Source organism: Ictidomys tridecemlineatus, chromosome 15 (genome assembly GCF_052094955.1).
Source record: "Ictidomys tridecemlineatus isolate mIctTri1 chromosome 15, mIctTri1.hap1, whole genome shotgun sequence".
NCBI classification, from domain to species: domain Eukaryota; kingdom Metazoa; phylum Chordata; class Mammalia; order Rodentia; family Sciuridae; genus Ictidomys; species Ictidomys tridecemlineatus.
This window is the reverse complement of record NC_135491.1, coordinates 52,876,174-52,895,057: the sequence shown is the minus strand read 5'-3', so window position 1 is coordinate 52,895,057 and position 18,884 is coordinate 52,876,174. Positions and strand designations below refer to the sequence as shown.

Sequence of the window (18,884 nt, the reverse complement as noted above, 5' to 3'; positions counted from 1 at the left end):
CTTGCAAATTAAAGTATTTTTATAAACCGACAGGTCACTAATCTTGGTTAACTGACTCATTTTGCAAATAAGAAAATGAAGCCTGAGAGGCTGGGGGACTTGCTCGGAGACACACAGTTGTTTAATCAGAGCACACTCTGACCTTCCTCTAGTTGAGAGGACGTGACCACCACCACCCCCAGCACAGAGCTGGCCTCAGCCTCCTGGAAACACGTCCTCAGTTCCCTGCAGGGCACTCCTTTATCTTGGTGCAGTAAGGGGCAGGCAGGGGAATCCTGTTCCAACCAACCCAGAGCTCCGGGCTTGAGACTTCGTGTTGGCTAGAAAAACATGACCTTACACCCCGTCGGGGGAGAATCAACGTGTCTGGTGAGTGACACAGAAATCAATGCTCACAGAAGGAATGTTCCAGAAAACCAGCACAAACTCCTGGCATCTGTTTAGTCATGCTGGCCTCCAAGATCTAAACTGCACCGAGGCCAAATGCTGTTGGAAAGAAATATGAAATTGGAGAAAAGGAAACTGAAAGGGGGAGGATCAAAGAAGGCAACACCAGCTTTAAACACACACACACACACACACACACACACACACACACACACACACACACTCCTTCTCTAAAGAGCTGCAGAGAGCTGTGAGGAGCAGCTCAGAGCCGCAATGCCAGCGGCCCACAGAAGAAAAGAGCGCAGAATTTCAAATCTTGGTTAAATGTTCATTAAATAATTCGTCACCCATATTAAGGCCAGCCGGTTGTGCTTGGTCACCTCCTGGGTGCTCATGAAGCAAGAAAGGCTGAGCCAGACTCGAAACACCACAGAGCCCAGCAGAAAGTCTCCAGGGATCGGGCACCGCTGCCTCTCGCCTCTCGCCTCTCGAGGACGGTCCTTTGTCTTTGACAAGAAAGGGACCAGCCTCCCCCCTCCAAGCTGAGGGCTGCCGCTGGCGGGCACTCAGGAAGCCAGGAGGGTCTCGCTGGCAGCAGGACAGCCATTCCGGCCCCTGCCCTCAGAAGCTGCACGGTGCACACGTGGGGTTCTTAGGCATGACACTCCAGGGAGGACAGCACCTTCTGTGACACTCTGCCCCCCTGGGAGGAGCACAGGCAACCCTGAGCAATCCTGAGAGATGCAGCAGGCCAGGCAGTAGCCATGGCCCTGCAGGGAGGCCAGGTGCAGGAGGACAGACACTGGGGACCTCACTCATGTCTGCAGCCCAAAAGGTGGTGCTGGATGCGCAGAAGCAGAGAGAAGGGAGGGGGAATGTTGGTCAAAGGGTCCCAATGTCAGCAACAGAGAATGACTTCCAGAGACCCATTGTACAGGACGGTGAATGCAGTTGGCAGTAACACATCACATGGTTGGAATCTGCTCCGAGAGTAGATCTTAAACGTTCTCCCAATAAGAAAGTGAAAACCATGTGGTGTGATGAATGTCAATTAGCTCAGCTGGGGTAACTGTTTCACAATGTGTGTACTATATCAAAACTCCACAGCGCACTGCAACAGGTACGAGTTCTGTCAATCATGCCTTAGTAGAGATGAAGAATAACAGAGATGATGATGATTAAGATCTTACTGACTGTCTATTGGGCACGTGGCCAGCTCTAAACACTAAAGCCAAAGGCAAGACCAGCTGGTTTTTATTGAGCATCTAGCATGTTCTGGATGCCATTTTCTTTTCATTTCATTTTCCTTCAGGAAGCTCTAACATCCCAGTTTTAAGGACCAGCATCGCAGGAATGACCATCGATTATTAAGCATCTAATTATCTTTCATTCATTCATTTACTGTAAGGAGCTGGGACACAGTAGTGTGGAGATAAGAAGGCCACCTGCCAGTAAGGGGGAGATAGACAACAAGTACAAAACCACAGAAGTGACTTAAAATTGCAGCCCCGTTCAACGCTGCTCAGGGAGCACACAGCACCCTCAGGCCACAGGACTCCAGGCACTGGTTTTCGCTGCACAGTCCTGCAGGGCCTTGACAAATCTGAGACCTAACTGCCCCTGTGAGGTGTGATGTTGGGTGGAGTCTGGGGATGAGGAAAGCCTTAGGGTGGGGCAGGAGGGTGTCCCAGACTCAAGAGCAAGTGTGAAAGCCCCCAGGGAGGAACAGCAGGTGGCTGGCTTCAGGTGAAGCTGGTCCCCAGATGGGCCCAGGAGGGCCAGGTGGCTTCTGTTCACCTCTGACTTGCTCACGCGCCACCCCAACCTGGAAGGCACTCCCATTCCACACGGGAGCTAACTGTGTGCATGGCTATTCAGCAGAGCCTGTCCAAAAGCCACTGCCCATCCTCCCTCCTTGCCGTCTGAGCTCGAGTCTCCCCTAGGGGCTCACACCTGCCAGGTATACCTTTCCTGGCCTTCCCTGCACCTGGGACAGGAACAGGTGACTTAGTCCTGGCCAGGAGGAGCTGAGGTAAAGTCACCTTGGGAGGAGTTCTCAGACAGAATGAGCTTCTTGATAAAGCTGGGCAACAGGCAAGGAGGCACCTGTTCCCACCGTCTTGCCTTCAGATCTGGTCATGTAGGATGAAATGACAGGTGCTGCTGCAATCTTGTAAGCATGAGGAGAAAACCAAGGCACTCATAAAGGAGCTGCCCACAGAGTGCCCCGACACACCTCAGGGCTTCTAGATATGTGAAAACAGTAACAACAAAACACAAACAGAAAACCCAACCTTTATTATTCTAATCACCTTTAAGTAGATGTTATAACTCATGACCCAAAGCATCTTAACTGATATAGAAAATTAACCTCAGAAAGGATAAGTCATTTCAAAATTACAAACTATAAAGGAAGGGAGGGGCTGAGTTTTAGACACAGGCCTAAGGTTCCAAATCCTTTGCTCTTTTGCAACCTATCCTACCCATCGGCCTCTGGACAGAGCAAATAGTATAACAAGTACTTAAAGCTCAGGATAGAACTGAGGAAAACTAATAAAACCACTCCTGATGATAGTCCTGAAAAATCAGGAGAAGGTGTGAGGCTGTGGGAAGGTGGCCTTGGAGGGGAGAAGAGGTGCCCACTGTGGGGGCCAGCATAGAAAAGTTCACGTGTGGCCGAGTCACCACGGGACCCAGGAGTCTGCTGTTTTGACACACCTGGACTGGCTGACAGGTCACGGTAACCTGACCATTCCACCCTCATTCAGGAGCCTCAAAACATGCAGATTAGTGAGTTTCCACGTTGTAAATCGTGTTTCCTTCTCCCAACATCAGCCAGCCCCTGCTCCCTCTCTGCACCTCATCCATAGTTGATTCGCTAAGAGTTGACTAGGGGCTTCATCCTTGATGGTCCCTACAGCACAGGTGCCACAGGTATTTAAAGGGGGTGAGGAGAGAAGTATTTTTCTAAAATACTAATTTAAAGAACAAATCAACATCTATTATCTCATTCATTATGTTTTCAGTTGCACATTGATAAATCACACTGCTGTGGGTTATTCAAGGGCAGAATTTCCCAGCCTGGCTTCCCGAAGGTTAAGAGAATGGCATCCAGTGCTGTTTCCAGTTATAATTTATAACTCTGCAACAGGACCAGCTCTGCAGGCCTGTCCATTAGCAGGGGAGCTGCACATCTGTTAAAGCTCACACAATGGCCGGCTTTACACGGCCATGGGAAACGACAGCCAATCATTTTACAAGTTCTACAAACTCTCCATTTTTTTAAAATGTAAAATGATTCGAAAATGCAGTTCCCTAAAACATCTGCTAAGCTCTTGCTACCCTAACACGTGATGGTCTTTCTACTGTTACCTGCCAACACAAATATTTGGTTGCACAGAACACCCTAAGAAGCACGTGATGCCTCTCAGCTTCCAGTCGGCCAAGGGCTGGCCTGGACCTGGGACCTCTGCCCAAGAAATTGTTGACAAGAAATGAATGCTTATGTGGAGAAAGGGGCGGGGTAGCTTCGTGAAGGTGCTGTCTGTTGAATGTGTTAAAAAGGAACCGTGGCTGCACCAGGAAATATATACAGCACAGCAGCGTGGTGCATGTGACAGCAGTAAATGGACCCAGGGTAGAGGCGAAGGTGGGAAGGGAAACGCCATTTTCATGAGCTGGGTAAGCTCTCTATGCACACGTAAAGTAAAGATGATAATTCTAACGCCGAGGAACACTGTTAAGCAGCAGCTGAGAAGGGAGGTGTTGTTGGTCAAGCATCCTGCTATGTGGCCTAAACCGCCAAGCTGGAAGAACAGTAGGATTCCAAAGTCCACACTTAGGGCAACAACTGAAATGGTCAAACTTGCCCCTGAAAATCTCTCATGTCATCTGATAATACTAGTCAAGTTTTGTGAATTAAAATCCATAGAGAAATATCTCTGTAAAAGTGCAATATACATATTAAGATAAAATGCACATTAACATATATATATATATAATTTTAGAGTATTTTCATTGCATAAAAGGGGCTAGAGAGACAGAGAGGAAAACATATAGTGCACACATGATGTGACTTCACTATGAGAAAGCTCTCATCCAAGTTTAGTTTCCTTTAAGATGCTTCAGGAACAGTTATTTGACGAATTTTGCATCTTGTTTTGGAACCATGCTTAAAATAATCCTATTTCTATTTTGACTCATTATTTTAATTTTATTATAAGTTGGAGGGAGGGTAAATAAGCATTTCCTCCTCAGCACCCACCCCCTACACTGCCTTGGTCCTCTGGATGTCAGAGGGCGCAGAGATGTGGCTTTACCAGTAGGGGTCGCTGTGCTAAGAATTAATCCCTATGAGTTTCTCATTAGTGATTATTATACTGCAGGCGGCCAAAATGGAAAAATTAATTAATTTCAAAGTGATAATGCATTTACAGCAACAATTAGAAATGTATAACTGTAAAAGGGCAACATTTAAAAGACAGATTACATTTAATAAAGTTGCACAAGAACATCCAATTGTAAAATTACTGATCTGCAACAATATTCCTTAAAGAGGCACTTAAAATAGCCTGACTCCATGAAGGGTGACCTAATTACTGTAACTAAAATCACCACAGTCACAGCAAGTCAGAGCAAATAAAAAAGGGATGCTGATATTAGAATACTGCTGTTTAATGGTTGCAGAAGAGGCTATCGTGGATAGGCAAAGCCAGGGCTCCAGCCCAAGGCTAGGTTGTATTTCTTCTCTGCTCAACCTCACACAATGGAGTGTGTACTCCAGCAAGTTTGGTGTAGAGAAAAAAGACTTTTTTCTAGGTGACATGCAGAAGACGCCAGAAAGCACAACACCCAGCGCCAGACATCTGGTGAAGGGGAGATTACATCCATGCCATGCAGCGTCCTCTGTGTTCAGGAGTCCAGCCCCAGGTGGGGAGGACATGGGCTGCACCTGTGTGGTCTATGTCCAAAAATCTGTTCCCATTAAAATGGCAGAGGTGCATCCATCGCCCAAGGAGCAAATACCTTATTGTGACTGAAAGAAGGCCAAGCCACACACATTGGAGAGTGCGTGCAGGTGACTCGGAATCAGTCTAGTTTTTCCTGCCAGTGAAACTGACCAACCCCAGGTCTACGCTCAAGCTGATGCCACTCTGGAAGATACCGAGTCCTAGATGTCTATGAAGGAGAAGGGGCTGGCTCAGAGTTTGAGAAATAAGTCCAAGCCCCACCTCCTCCCACCTCTTTATAAACTGGAACTTCAAAGGCTCAAAAATACCTCCAAGCACCTAAAAATATAAATATATTATTAGGGAGGATTTTAATGAGAATCTAAACTCAGCTTCACATCCTGCAACTTTCTAATCTTTATGCTTATCTAAGGCACTCCATTCGTGGAATATTAAAGATGCTGTTCTACCAATTACTCATGGAATGTCCACAACACTGTATTCCTGGGAGACCAGATGTGCAGGTTGGAGAGCAAGCAACCAAGCTCCCTCCATGCACATGCCTTTCCTGCCTCATGAGTAACTCCCTCCCTCCCTCCCTCCATCGCAAAGGCCCAAGAACAGAGCCCTCCAGCTCCCTCTATGCCTGGTCCTTTAGCCTCCTGACTCTTGTCCTGTTATCAGCAATTGCACTTTGGAGAATATTCTAGACCAAGACATTGCTCAAAGAAACTAATTACATCCAACACAATGAGAAGTTCCACTTGCAATAGGCACTGTGGCAGGCATATCACTGATCTCTGATCTCCAATATGGAAGCCACTGGGCCCTCATGACCATTTACATTAATTGAAGTGCAGTCAGATTAAAAATTCAGTTCCTCAGTTATATTAGCCTCAATATCCACATGTGGCCAGTGGCTATCATGTTTGCTAGTCAGATTACAGTCTCTACAGAAATTCTACGTCCACTCTTACAGATGTTATGTCCATCATGGCTGATGGTCACGATGGCACGCATCACCCTTTTGGTTATGAGGAGGCAGGCTTGAACCTGAAGTGACTGTCCAGGCTGTCCCCATTCCCAGAGGCAAGAGCCAGGTCTTGACTTTAGGGTCACTAACAGGAGAGCTGTCCGAGGGACACTTCCTTCTCTTGCCACCACTGGGAGGCCACGTCAAACCCCTTTCCAGGCACAGGGCGCTGCTTACCGCCGCCTTTCTAGGTACACCGCTCCCCTGGCAACTGACACAGAATGTGGGTTTGCACGAGATCACGACTCTCCTCTAGCCCTTCCCAAGGGCTGGTTATCTGTGCATGTTCAACACGGTTCTCACCCAGGGTCTGGCGGCTACTCCATTTACCTCTTACCCAGGATGCTCTATGGGGTCTTCCTCTCAGGCCCCAGCCTTGCCTTGCTCTGGTCACTGAAACCTGCTCACAAGTAGTCTCTGTGCTTCTGTGACTGGGGTCAAGATGGGTCAGGGTATCGGGCAGAAGAGGCCTCTGCACACTGGCCAGGGAGGTGAAGGACAGCCACAGAGGCCAGGCACCAGGGAGTGGCGCTCACGGAACATGACCTTCCCCACTCGGTGCTCTTCCTGGCCCACGTGGCAAGGCTCCTGCCTCAGTTTAACTCCACACTGGTTTCCCACTTGGCTTACATCCTGACCACACTGACCACAAACCCAAACACTCATCAGGCCATGTGGATGCCTGCTCCAGGTGACTTGCTAGCATGTCACAGAAACCTTCCTGGCAGATCCAAGAAACCAACGATCACCCCCAACTTTGCCAGGCACAGTTCACATTCAATATTAGATAATGACCAACCCACCCCCAGAAACACAGATACCGACCAGCATGACTGCATGAGAACGTGTCTTTTCCCCCTGCCCCTCTCCAGGGCCCTGAGCCCTGGGCTCAAGTCACAGAATAACAGTTTCTGCCCTTTTTGTTGACCACTCTTCACGCTCTGGAATTCACAGCAAGTGAGCTAGTTGCATCACTCCATCAAATTCCATACACAGAGCCCCCTCCACATCTTTCTTGTCACATCCTCTGATTAGGAACATTCTGGAAGAGGCTACAAAACCAAAACTCTTTGTTGTCACAGAAGTAAGTTCCTGAGCTCCCACCAAGGAACACATCCAGTGAAAAGACTCAAGACACAATGATTACCAATGACGATCGAGGACTGGCCGTGGACACCTGTTGGTCTTGAAGCTAGAGGACAACGGAAAAGCAGGAGCATGTCTCTCTCTTCTCTCCCCCACACTCTAACAATCCATCCGCAGCTGTGAGGGGCACTGACATCCACTGGAGACCCACATTCCTAACAGCACGAGACCTCACTTTGGTCAAGGAAAGCCTTGGGGGGGCGAGAGCCCTACAGGACCATGGTGGGGGAAGGTCCCAGCCCTGTGATCCAGGTGCAAAGGGTTTCACGCATTTACTTTTCAGATATAATCCCCACACCCACCCACCCACCCACTGACCAGGAGAGCCACTCGCCTCGTCCCCTCCCTCAACTCTGCACATTAAATATTCAACACTTTAACTGCATTTGTCTGTCTTGAGATCTATTTGAGGACTGGGTATGCCTCACTGTGGAGCCCTTGCCTGGCATGCATGGGTACTATTACTTCCTGTCTCTTACTTCCTGTCTCCTAAATAATTCCTGAGATTCATGGGGTAGTTCTTAGAGTCACCCACAAACATGAAGGGTAAGGACAGCAGGTGTGAGCGGCCTCAGGAGGAGGCAGACCACACTCAGAGGCTGAGATAAACTGGAAGATGATGGTTTGACATACTTCCGAAGGCCAAACATGTTTGGAGAACAGGGAATTTCTGTGGTGTAGATGTTATGTTTGGGTAATGGAAACACTAGCGTTTATTAATAGGAAATATTCTTAAATGTCTGGAGATTAGAAAAGTAGTCTCCCAAATACATTGTGTACAGTATATTTTCTTCGTTCGAATTATTTCCCTTTAAAATGCGTTCATGGAAGAAGTTCCTAGACATGGTTGATAAACAACCATCAAAAATGTAAAAACTTCACATTTCCTCTTGTGAACACTTCCACATCTTATCAAGGTGATGTGATTTATCTAAGAAGATTCACACGTGTGGGGATGTAAAGACTAGAGTACACTCCAGCCATGAAGCCTCTCCAGGAGAGGGTACATCAACTTCTCCATTCAAAGAATTTAGAACATCTGATACAGCTTCTCAGTGAACACAAAGGGATCACACTGCTACCAATCCAATAGTCACAAACCTCTATGTATGTGTGTGTGTGTGTGTGTGTGTGTGTGTGTGTGAGAGAGAGAGAGAGAGAGAGACACACACACACACACACAGGGGCTTGAGCCCAGGGTCTCATGTATGCTAGACAAAGCACCACACACTGAGCTACATCCCCAGCCCCTTTTGCATTTTCCCATTTTGAGACAGGGTCTCACTAAGTTGCCCAGCCTGGCCTTGAACCTGGGATCCTCCTCCACTGCCTCTCTAGTAGCTGGGAATATAGACCTGAACCACTGCACATCACAAATCCCCATTTTTCACCTTCTAACATGAAACACAGTTCTCAAGTGCAATGCCCAACACAATAGGTGTTCGAAGTTTTTTGAGTCAAAACAGAAATCACAGAAATCACATCCAAACAAAATAAACCATCAAGACCTTCAGCACAACCTTGAGAAACCACTTCTCTCCATCCTGCCACAGAGAGGCCACCTGTACTGAGCCCTTGCTGGCAGCTCAGGCATGACATGACCCAGGTAAAGACCAGACTTTCTCCTGGGGACAAATGGCGAGGAGGGGAGGATACGCACAGCTGGGCATCTCCAGGGAAGGCACGCTGGAGGTGCTGGTGGCGCCAGAAACCGTGGACTTACCATGGACTTGGTGAACGGCCTCGCCAAGGTGAACAGCAGTGTGTATACCCACCAGTGGCGGTGGATGGAGGAGTACATCATGTTCCCAGGATGCACCGCGTTGGACGTGACCCCACGCGGGGAGAGGCGCCGGTGCAGCTCGTTGGAGAAGAGGATGTTGCACAGTTTGGATCTGTTGTAGGCCAGCATGGCCCAGTACTCGCCCTGTGATGGGGACAGGCGGCTGAAGTCAAGCTTCCCGGAGGAATCGTTGATGTCCGTAAATCTGAAAAAAGAGGAGATAGGACACAAAGCAACCAAGCTGTAGCTTTTTGTCTAGTTGTAACTTTTTATGTAGAAATCTAAGGAGATGCTGCATGGACTACTGCAAACTCAGTCCTGCGTACATCAAATCATGTCCCTTCAAAACAGAGATCTGGTACATCACAAAGCAAGTCACCCTCTTCCAAAGACACCTAGATCAGCCTGTGCTTGTAACAGCGGTCAACCCGCCCAGCTCCCCACAACCCTTCCCAGGTATTTTTCAAAACCTTCCACAGGAAGTTCAAGGATAATTAAATTAAATTAAATGAGGAAGCATCTTAAATCAAGGGCTGCTGCTTTTGGAAAGAAAGGCACCACTCGCCTAACCTTTGTTGGGCTGTCCTGGATTATTTCAGCCAAAGCTGGAGTCCTGTATGTATTTTTTATTGAGCATCGAGAAAATACAGACAAGGCGTGCTGCCTCCAAGACTCTCTTCCAGATTAAAAATTAATGATTATAAAGGGGCTGTAACCTTGGTAAGGTGCCATCGATAGTCTTCTACGTTTAAAAGATAAATGTAAACAAAGCCAAAACGAGTTCTGGCAGAGCGTGATGTTTTTAAGTATACCCATGGCATGGATGCGCACAAATCAAAGTAACTAGTTGATGTTTTATAATTGGGTCTGACGGAGTCGTTAAACACCAGCTGCTGGGTTCCGTTCCTTTCTTCCTTTCTTTAAGAAAAAAAAAATAACAAAGTAGTAACTGCTTTAAAAAAATTGGATCATAACAAAAGGAATTTCTAGATGTTCTCATCTTTGTTTAAGGACGACTCATATTTTGCTTCATTAAATTAACTCTGGGCCCTGGGTAATAAGAAAGGACGAGGATACCGCAGGAAACAGCAGAGTGAAAAATACAGAATCATCCTGTGGTTCAGGTTGGGAACAAAAACACAAAAGAGCCACAGGGGCAGGTGAAACTTGCATTCTAAGGGAAAGTGACTGTCCTTTCTCTGGGGCTCCACCAGTGACATCCAATTTCTGGTGCTAAATGGTATTGCTGCTCTAAAGTCATCAACAAATCCAAGGACCAGGGATGTCCTCAAGGATCCAGCAAGGAGACCTTGAAACTAATTGTTGGCTGCCTGTTTCCGAGTCCCCAAACTACAGGAAGAGCCCAGGCTTCCCAGCTTAATTGTCTAAGGCAGGGGAACTTAGCGGGAAATTTGAAAATTTATGGGGGTCTTTTTCTGGTGGAAATAACAATCGCTGGCAGGGACCAGGGATGGTGGATGTCCCATGATGCAGGAGGATTCTTGCTCAATAAAGACTGTCCCCCTGGACTTCCAAGCAGATGAAAAGCCTGCGTCTAATGACCTGAGCCAGAGCCCAACTGTGCTTTACATTTTCAGTTTTACCATCCACTGAGTTTCCAGGATTGCCATGCGAGAACCACATAAATGAGGAGGAATGGATGTGATTTCAGATTCTGAGGGTTTTTTGGAGCATGCAGCTTGAGTCAGCGTTGGGTGCTGTCTCTTGCAAAGCCACACACCAATCGACAGTCTGCCTGTGACTGTTCCGCTGGAGGTGACACATGCACCAACACACACATCTGATTGTCATGTTGCTGCAGAGGAGATACTTTATTTCTGAACTTTACTTCAATGCAGTCATAAGATGTTACAGAAGAGCTGTCAGAAAAGGGGCTATGATCCAAGAACTGCAAAGATCCAAGTTAAGGGACATGACTAGGAGACCCAACTTCCTCAAGGCAGAAAAGGACATTACAGAGGTAGAGCAGATCTAAAATGTTTGGGAGAAACACAACACCCTGTGCTCCCACCTCCCAGGCTTCTTTTTCTAATTACTCCTGGAAGCCCCTTTTCTGGTGTCTGCATTTAGCTGAACCAAGCTCAGGAGCCTCTTCCTACAAGAAGCTTTCTCCAACACTCCTGCGGAAGTCGACATGATTTCTTGGTGTCCTGTCTGCAGGAGGGGTGTGGATTGAAAGAAGCCCCAGGAACGGGCTGAAATGCATGTTTCCATGGAAATTAAGCATCCACTTTCCAGGATCCCATCTAGGATATCAATCCCAGTGTTCATTGACACTGCTGCCCCTGAAAGTCAATGATGAAACCAGCTGTGACACCTTCAAATGTTGCCTGTGTGCTGGGCCCCCTCTGTCACCCCCCTTGACTGCAAGCCACTGTTCACCTGGTTCTGACGCTGGACTGTACCTCCTGTGTGCTACTGGGGCAGTGTCTGGGCCACTGCAGGGCTGAACACAGGGTTAGAGAACTGAAGTTTGACCATGGGTTTGAAATTCCAAAACAAGGGGCAAATTTGCCTTGTTGCAAAAAGTCTTGGTGTGAGCCTTGCTTGAAAGGCAAAATGTACCACAAGGCGCAAACCTTCTGAGCTCTGTGTTAATATCTCTGTGCTGCCCTTTCTGATGTCAGAAAGGAGCTCCCTGCTTTGGCTTCAAGGCTGACACCTAAGTAGCTCATGAGTAAGGCACACAGGCAGATTATACTTCTGAGAGGGCAGGGTTCCTTCCTAGAACCCAATCTAAGAACAAGGCCGAAACACTGCATGGTAAGAAATCACATGGAACCAGGTGGAGGGCACTTATCAAGGTGGAGAAGTGCTGGCTGCTGGGTCCCGAGTCTCCCACTAGAAACAGCACCTGCAGCATGAGAACCCTGATGTCCTCCGGCCATCTCTTGGGCAGAAAGCCCATCTGGAACTTCCCAAGGCTTGCATGGACCATCTTCCAGGAAGCACATAGGGTGGACCTGATCCCCCCGAGCCCAGGCAGGCTTCCTAAAATATGGCCACGTCCACCCCTCAGCTCCAGAGGCAATAAACCAGCTCTTCAAAGGCTGCCAGTCTATTTGCAAGTTGAAAAACTGACAAAGCCAAACAAAAAGGTCTTAATAGAATTCTCTCTTGCGGACACACTAAAATACTATACAGTTTGCCTCCAGACATAAACTTTTGATTTTTAAGGGCACCCCATGTTGTATTTATGCATTGTCTCATTCTTTTTGTTGTTGTTAAACTGAAGACTTTTTAAATTCCCCAGTTTAAGTAATAAGGATTGATTCCACGTAGACAAGAGTTGGCATGCTTAAAGAGCTGAACTAAATTTGCATTAGCAATTTTGTGTATTGACGTGATTATGCGTACATGATTTTGTGTGTGCATGTATGGTTGTGTATGTTTTACTGTGTGATTATGTGTGGTTGTATTTGTAATTGTGTAGAATGTGTATGTGAGTGCATGTACCTGTGGTTGTTATTGTGAATGTGTGTATGAATGCAAGTACCTTTGTGTGTTATTATGTAATTGTATGTGGTCATATGTGTTATTGTGTAAATGTCTATGATTGCATGTATTTGTGGTTGTGTTACGTGATTGTGTATGGTTGGGATGTTATGCAATGTGTGTATGATTGTGGCTGGATTTGTGTGATTGTGTGTGTGAATATATGTGTTACTGTATGAATGTGTATGATTGTATGTACCTGTGGTTGTGTGTGTCATATGATTGTGTATAGCTTGGTTGTTATGGAATATGTGTATGATTGTGTGTACCTGTGTCTGGTTGTGTGGATATATGTGTTACTGTGTGAATGTGTATGATTGCATGTACCTGTGATTGTGTGTGTTGTTGTGTTACTGTGTGAATGTGCAGATGGTTGCGTGTACATGTGGTTGTGTGTGGGGTTCTATAATTGTGTGTATCAGTTGGACACTCAACACAGTTCGAGCCATTTAGAAGTGTACAGCCGGCGCTCTGCTACTTTCCTTCTATTTTAATTGTTATCTGAAAAATTTTCCCAGAAGGAAACCAAGCTCTCATTTCCATATGATACATTTCAGATAGGCAGAAACTCAATTCACTTCCGCAGACTCCAGATAAGTAAGTACAGCACAGTGAAGACACAGGGAGGCTCATAAATATTTTGCCTTGGGGCAGTCTAGTATAACATTTTCTGCAAACACAGGACTTTATTTTTCCCCTAACAGGGGGTCTTGACTCCAGTGAAGAGATTGCGCCAAGGCTTATGGAGGTAATTAGATATCAACACTTGCATTTTACTGCGTGGTTTAGGGCTCTGGGTTCTTGAGCAGGGAGCGAGGGCCCCACGTACTGCCGAGTTCCCACCTGGCACTGGCTCTCCAAGCCAAGAGACACCTCATGAGCCGTGAGCCGGTGGCTTGAGGGGCTGTGATGGTGTAAGACCACAAAACCTGGGAAGGGCAACAGGGAGACAGAAGCCAGAGGCAGTCGCCAGAGTGGAGTCGCCCAACTACGGGCTGCCAGAGGCCCTGTCTGTAAACTAAACTGGATCTAATTCAGAAGGCCAAGGCTTTTCCTTCCCAATGACTCTCTTAAATGGAATTAAGACCTGAGCTCCAAGGCATGCTGCAGTCAAGGAGAGAACAAAGGCAGCACGAGTATTAAGGGCAGCCAGCAGCACCCACCGGACACTGTCTCCTACTAAGTACCAGCTCACTTAAACACGTCCCGAGGTGCCTGCCGTGTCTGCCCAGCTTGGGGGCTGGCACATCTGCTGGAGCCCTCTCTGCTGCCCAACAGGCCACTCTGTTCCCTTCCTCAGACCTGCTGTGATTTGCAGAGATAAGGCCGTCCAGATTTCATTCCTGCCTAATTACTAGATGCTCCGTGTCTTCTCACAGGGGGGAGGATTACCACCGGGCACCCTCCTTTCATTTCAGCCATCATAAATTCAAAATGGTAAAGGCGGATCTATCTGCAGCATGTCACTTATACCATAAGCCCCTGTGCTTGGGAGTGATAAAGGCTTCAAGCTAACCCTTGGCTGGTCTCTCTCTCCCAAGTCCCAGGGGTTACGTTTTATGGAAGTATGATTAAAAAAATAAGCTTCATTCTGGGTCACTAAAACATTTCAGGCAGGACTTAAGACGGAGGAGAAGGGGGAAAATAGGCCCTCGCACATTTTCTTTTTTTCCAGCTACTCTGCTAAGAGCAGACGCTTCCTCCCACCCCCACACCCAGGAAACCGGAAAGAGAAATCTCCCAAACAAGTACCAAATCTAGCCTCCCAAACAAGTACTAAATCTAGCCTCACCCAACCCGCCAGTCCTTTGTCTTTTCTGAGCACTTTTCTCTTTAGACAAATAGTTGTTTATCCAACTCCAGAATCGAATATGCTGAAAATACGATGAAATTTTCAAATGTCTTTTTAGTCAATTGAATATTCTCCTAATGGTAATAGAAAAGAAGGACCATCTGATGTTTTAATTGAAATTTTAACCAAAAGAGGCATGGCCAGATTTCTAATATGTTCTAACTACAGTACTTCCCTTTCCACAATTACACAGCTAATGTCGGCATTGAATTCCCTAATTTCTCATTATAAAACAATTGGATTTCATCTCGCAGTCTTTAATTGCATTGTTTCTCCTGCTAGAATAACTGCACATTCTTCTTCGTAAGACGTTGAAGTTGTTGAATTACAAATCGATAAAGGTCACGCCATTCAGATTTAATCAATTATTATTCCATCTCTAAGCAAGATCAGCGCAGCGCTTGAAGTATAGTTGTAAAAACACCCTGCATTGCTATAGACAGCCCCCCAAGGGTCCCCGCCATCCCACACGCAGAGCTCTAGAGAAAGCGGGGCAGCCAGGCTGCGCGCTCTCCCACTCCTCGGAACACCGCGAAAAATGATCCTCAGAAATAGGGTTGTGGGGGAATTCTAGGAGGGTGTGTGGCAGGGGCAAGCGAAAAACATGGAATTCAAACCCACCGATGGGACTCAGAGGAGACCACGACCACGCGGGCAGGGGCGGAGCGGCAGAGAACGTCCTGCAGGAGCTGCACCAGGTAGAAATGCCCCAGGTGGTTCACCTGGAAGGTGGTCTCCAGGCCATCCTTCGTGAGGCTCCAGGGCAGAGCGAAAGCCGCAGCGTTGCACACGAGCACGTGAAGGGACCTGGAAAACAGAGCATTCGACAATCTGTAGACGTCAACCAACGGCCACCCACATTCCCCAGGGACCGCCGGTTCGTCACTGCCTTCAAGATCCCATCAGTGAGAGACAAGATGCCCTACAGGGTCGCATGGCTCCGAGTGGGCAACCGTCCTGGGACACTGGGGAGGACAGGCCCCTGGGATGCAGGACTTTCAGTGTTAGATCCAGACAGTGCCTAGCAAGTTAGGACAAGCTGGTCATCCTAGTTGGAATCCAGGTTCCACCACCTAATTAACTCTGCCCTTCCAAATTCATCCAGTTTGCACATTTCTCAGCTCCTCATCTTAAATCAAAATAGTTCTTCAAACAGAGAAAACATCCTATAAAAAAAAATGCTGGCACAGGACCCAGCACTTACAAGGAGCTAAAGAAACACATCAAGAGGAAGAAGCTCTGTCCGAGGTATCAGACACACTTGTGTGGATATATTCCTTTTAGAGATCGGATTATACCTACATGTTAAAAACCAGCCCAATTTATATTCACATATTAACTTCTTCCACAATACAATTCTTGACAATAAAGTAATAGTTTTATGCAAATCAAAATCCTAAATCCTCATGAACAAATTGTATTCAAGAGAAATCATCCAAACAAGAATTGAGAATTATACAATAAAATATAGTGAACATAGCCAGGGTGTTTGTAATTGCAACATAAAAGCAACAAATTGGAAAAAAATACAATGGAGAAATCATTAAATAAAATAGAATATAGCCATATGCTTGAAATATATAGTCATTTGAATTATAACAAACAAATCTATTTTGTTTTATAATCCATCATAAAGTCAAGTCTGTGATGTTGTAGAACCACATATACACCCGCACCCAGAAAGAGGGGATGGTGATGAGGGAGGTGCAGGTAAGGGGAGGTACAGGTGAGGGGAGGTGCAGGTGAGGGGAGGTGCAGGTGAGGGGAGGTGCAGGTGAAGGGAGGTGCAGGTGAGGGGAGGTGCAGGTGAGGGGAGGCACCAGAGGCTGGTGAGCCCACAGATTCGGAAAATACCTTCTCTCCAAGTTTACCTATACTTTATTCTCTCCATAATTAACATGCAGTGTATTTATAGGAAGGAATAAATGCAATCAAATAAGTATTCAGCAAAATAAAAAGAGTATTTCAGGAATTTAGCCAACACATTTAACATGAGAGGGGAAACACCAATAAACACGGTTGGCTTTCACAGGAGCACTGGATTAAGAGCTGGGGACTGCGTTTTTGACTCCTCTGGGACAAGTCTTCCAGGCAATAAGGAGCTGGAAGTCGAGACACTTAGTTTTCCTCACGTATCTCTGATTCCAGGGCAATGGCTGTGGGTAAAATCCTTTTTTGATATAGGAAAAAAATCTTTCCTATATTTTCATTTGAAAAAAAAAGGTGTTCTTTCATAGAAACATTTCATAGGTTTATTACTATTTAAACAATTTGGTTGTGTTTCTATTTTCATGAAATGCAACCATCCAAGAGTCATAAGTTTTAAATGTTAAAAAAAAAATGTTCTTCATATAAGAGAAACAGGGAAACAGAAAATATATGTAAAAGTTAAAATAATACATTATCAAAAAAATAAAACAAAATGACAAATGACATAATCTAAGAATCCACATTTTAAATAAAGAGTCCTTAGAAATCAACAAGAAAATACAGTGTAAGAGTCTAACAGATATACTGAGATATTTTTAAAATTTGTAAAGGTAGATTACAAATGACCAATACAAAGCTTAACGTATTCTACTCTACTACAACCAACATTTTCTACCAAAAAATCAGATTTATTTATTTATGTTATTATGCTTTTATTATATTTGTAAAAATTGGTGGGAAAATGTATTCATGCCTCCTGGATTTTAAGTAGAAAATGCATATCATGAGAATTAAAAGGATTCAAATTATTTCATCTGGTGACCCTGCTTCCATCAGGGGAGGACATAGTGGCAGGATGGAGGAAGCAGTATTTTATCATTAATAATGTTTATAATTGCATGTGATGACAATAAAATGTGAATGTCTTTTAGTGAGCTGTGGTGTTTTGAATTCTCTGTCAACACTGCTCCCCATCTTTTATGCCCAAGGGGCAGCCCATTCTCAGAGCTGCCTCTTACACCATGGGCATGGCGCAGGTGGTTCTGCAATGAGAAGAAAGGCCGATTCCACAAGGTATGTCCACCCCACACCCTGAACACGACCTTATTTGGAAAAAGGTCTTTTCAAATATAATTTGATCCTGGATAGAACCCCGAGTCACAGTACATACTCCATTTTATATACCACTGTATTGACTTTCTCTAGTATATTGTTGAATTTTTTGTCCCTATTCAAAAGTGATATGGGTCTAGTTTTCCTTTCCTTGTGATGATTTTGGTTTAGTTTGACATCAGGTAAATGTTGGTTCCACAGTCGGCTGGGAGGTATTCCCTTCTCTTCTATTTTTCTATTCCTTAAATACTTGGCAGAAAGCATAATTTTTAAACCAGGAATTTGATAACAGTGATTTTATAAATTGCTGTTACTTTTTTAAAGAATTCATGAAATCTCATTTTCATGGGGAATCTGGATAGGGTAAAGAAAATGTTGATTTCATTCTTTGGCTTGATGTATTTTCCAAGCTGTCACCTGCCTAAAGCTTACATGGGGTGAGCTGGGTCTGGATGGTAAAATCTATTTTTCACATAAGTGCCCAGCGCCATTGTTAGCATACCCCCCCCACACACACCCATAATCCGGGTATTCCCTGAAGAGGTGGGCGCACAGGCTCTAGGGCCTCTGGTTGGGGCCTTCCCAACAACACACTCATCAAGACCCTGTTTCAAATCAAAGCAGAGCGTCCTGGTTTGTAGCTGTGGGGAGCCATATTTTGTACTAAGGCAGAACCACCATGGAAAAACTTGGGAAATATAGTAAACTGTATTACATTTGAGCTTCTTTTAGACTGCTTCTCAAATATTTGGTTCCATCCTCCACAGCTATTTATTTTTTACTTTTACTTTTTAAAATATTAACCATGGGTTGGACACTTGTCAACAGCTTTGTGTTATATACATTTAATCTTCACAATAATAGGAGGTGACATGAATTATTGTTGCCATTTTACAGGCTGAAAAACAAGACAGTAGAAGCAACTTTCATGAGCTCAGAAATGAAGCAAGTATCAGAAATAACCAAAATAAGTAAGCTGATAAATGAATAAAACAAAGCAAAAGGAACCAACCGACTTCAAGGCCACCTGATGACCCCTTTTCTCTTAGAAAACCAAACTGAGTATGGATGTGTAACCGATGTGATTCTGCAATCTGTATTTGGGATAAAAATGGGAGTTCATAACCCACTTGAATCTAATGTATGAAATATGATATGTCAAGAGCAGGTCCCTCA

The 18,884-nt window shown here is 45.5% G+C and overlaps 1 protein-coding gene across 4 annotated transcripts in view; it reads right to left on the bottom strand.

Moving 5' to 3' along the window:
- Window positions 1-18,884, bottom strand: part of Wwox (WW domain containing oxidoreductase) — an 861,609-nt gene that overhangs the window by 595,545 nt on the left and 247,180 nt on the right. For all 4 annotated transcript variants that reach the window (XM_078032705.1, XM_078032706.1, XM_040279962.2 and 1 more), the window contains exons 7-8: window positions 15,288-15,473; window positions 9,239-9,503 (exon numbers count right to left, since the gene is read on the bottom strand). In XM_078032705.1, coding sequence (XP_077888831.1) covers window positions 9,239-9,503; window positions 15,288-15,473 — 451 coding nt within the window. The remainder of the gene's footprint in view (window positions 1-9,238; window positions 9,504-15,287; window positions 15,474-18,884) is intronic.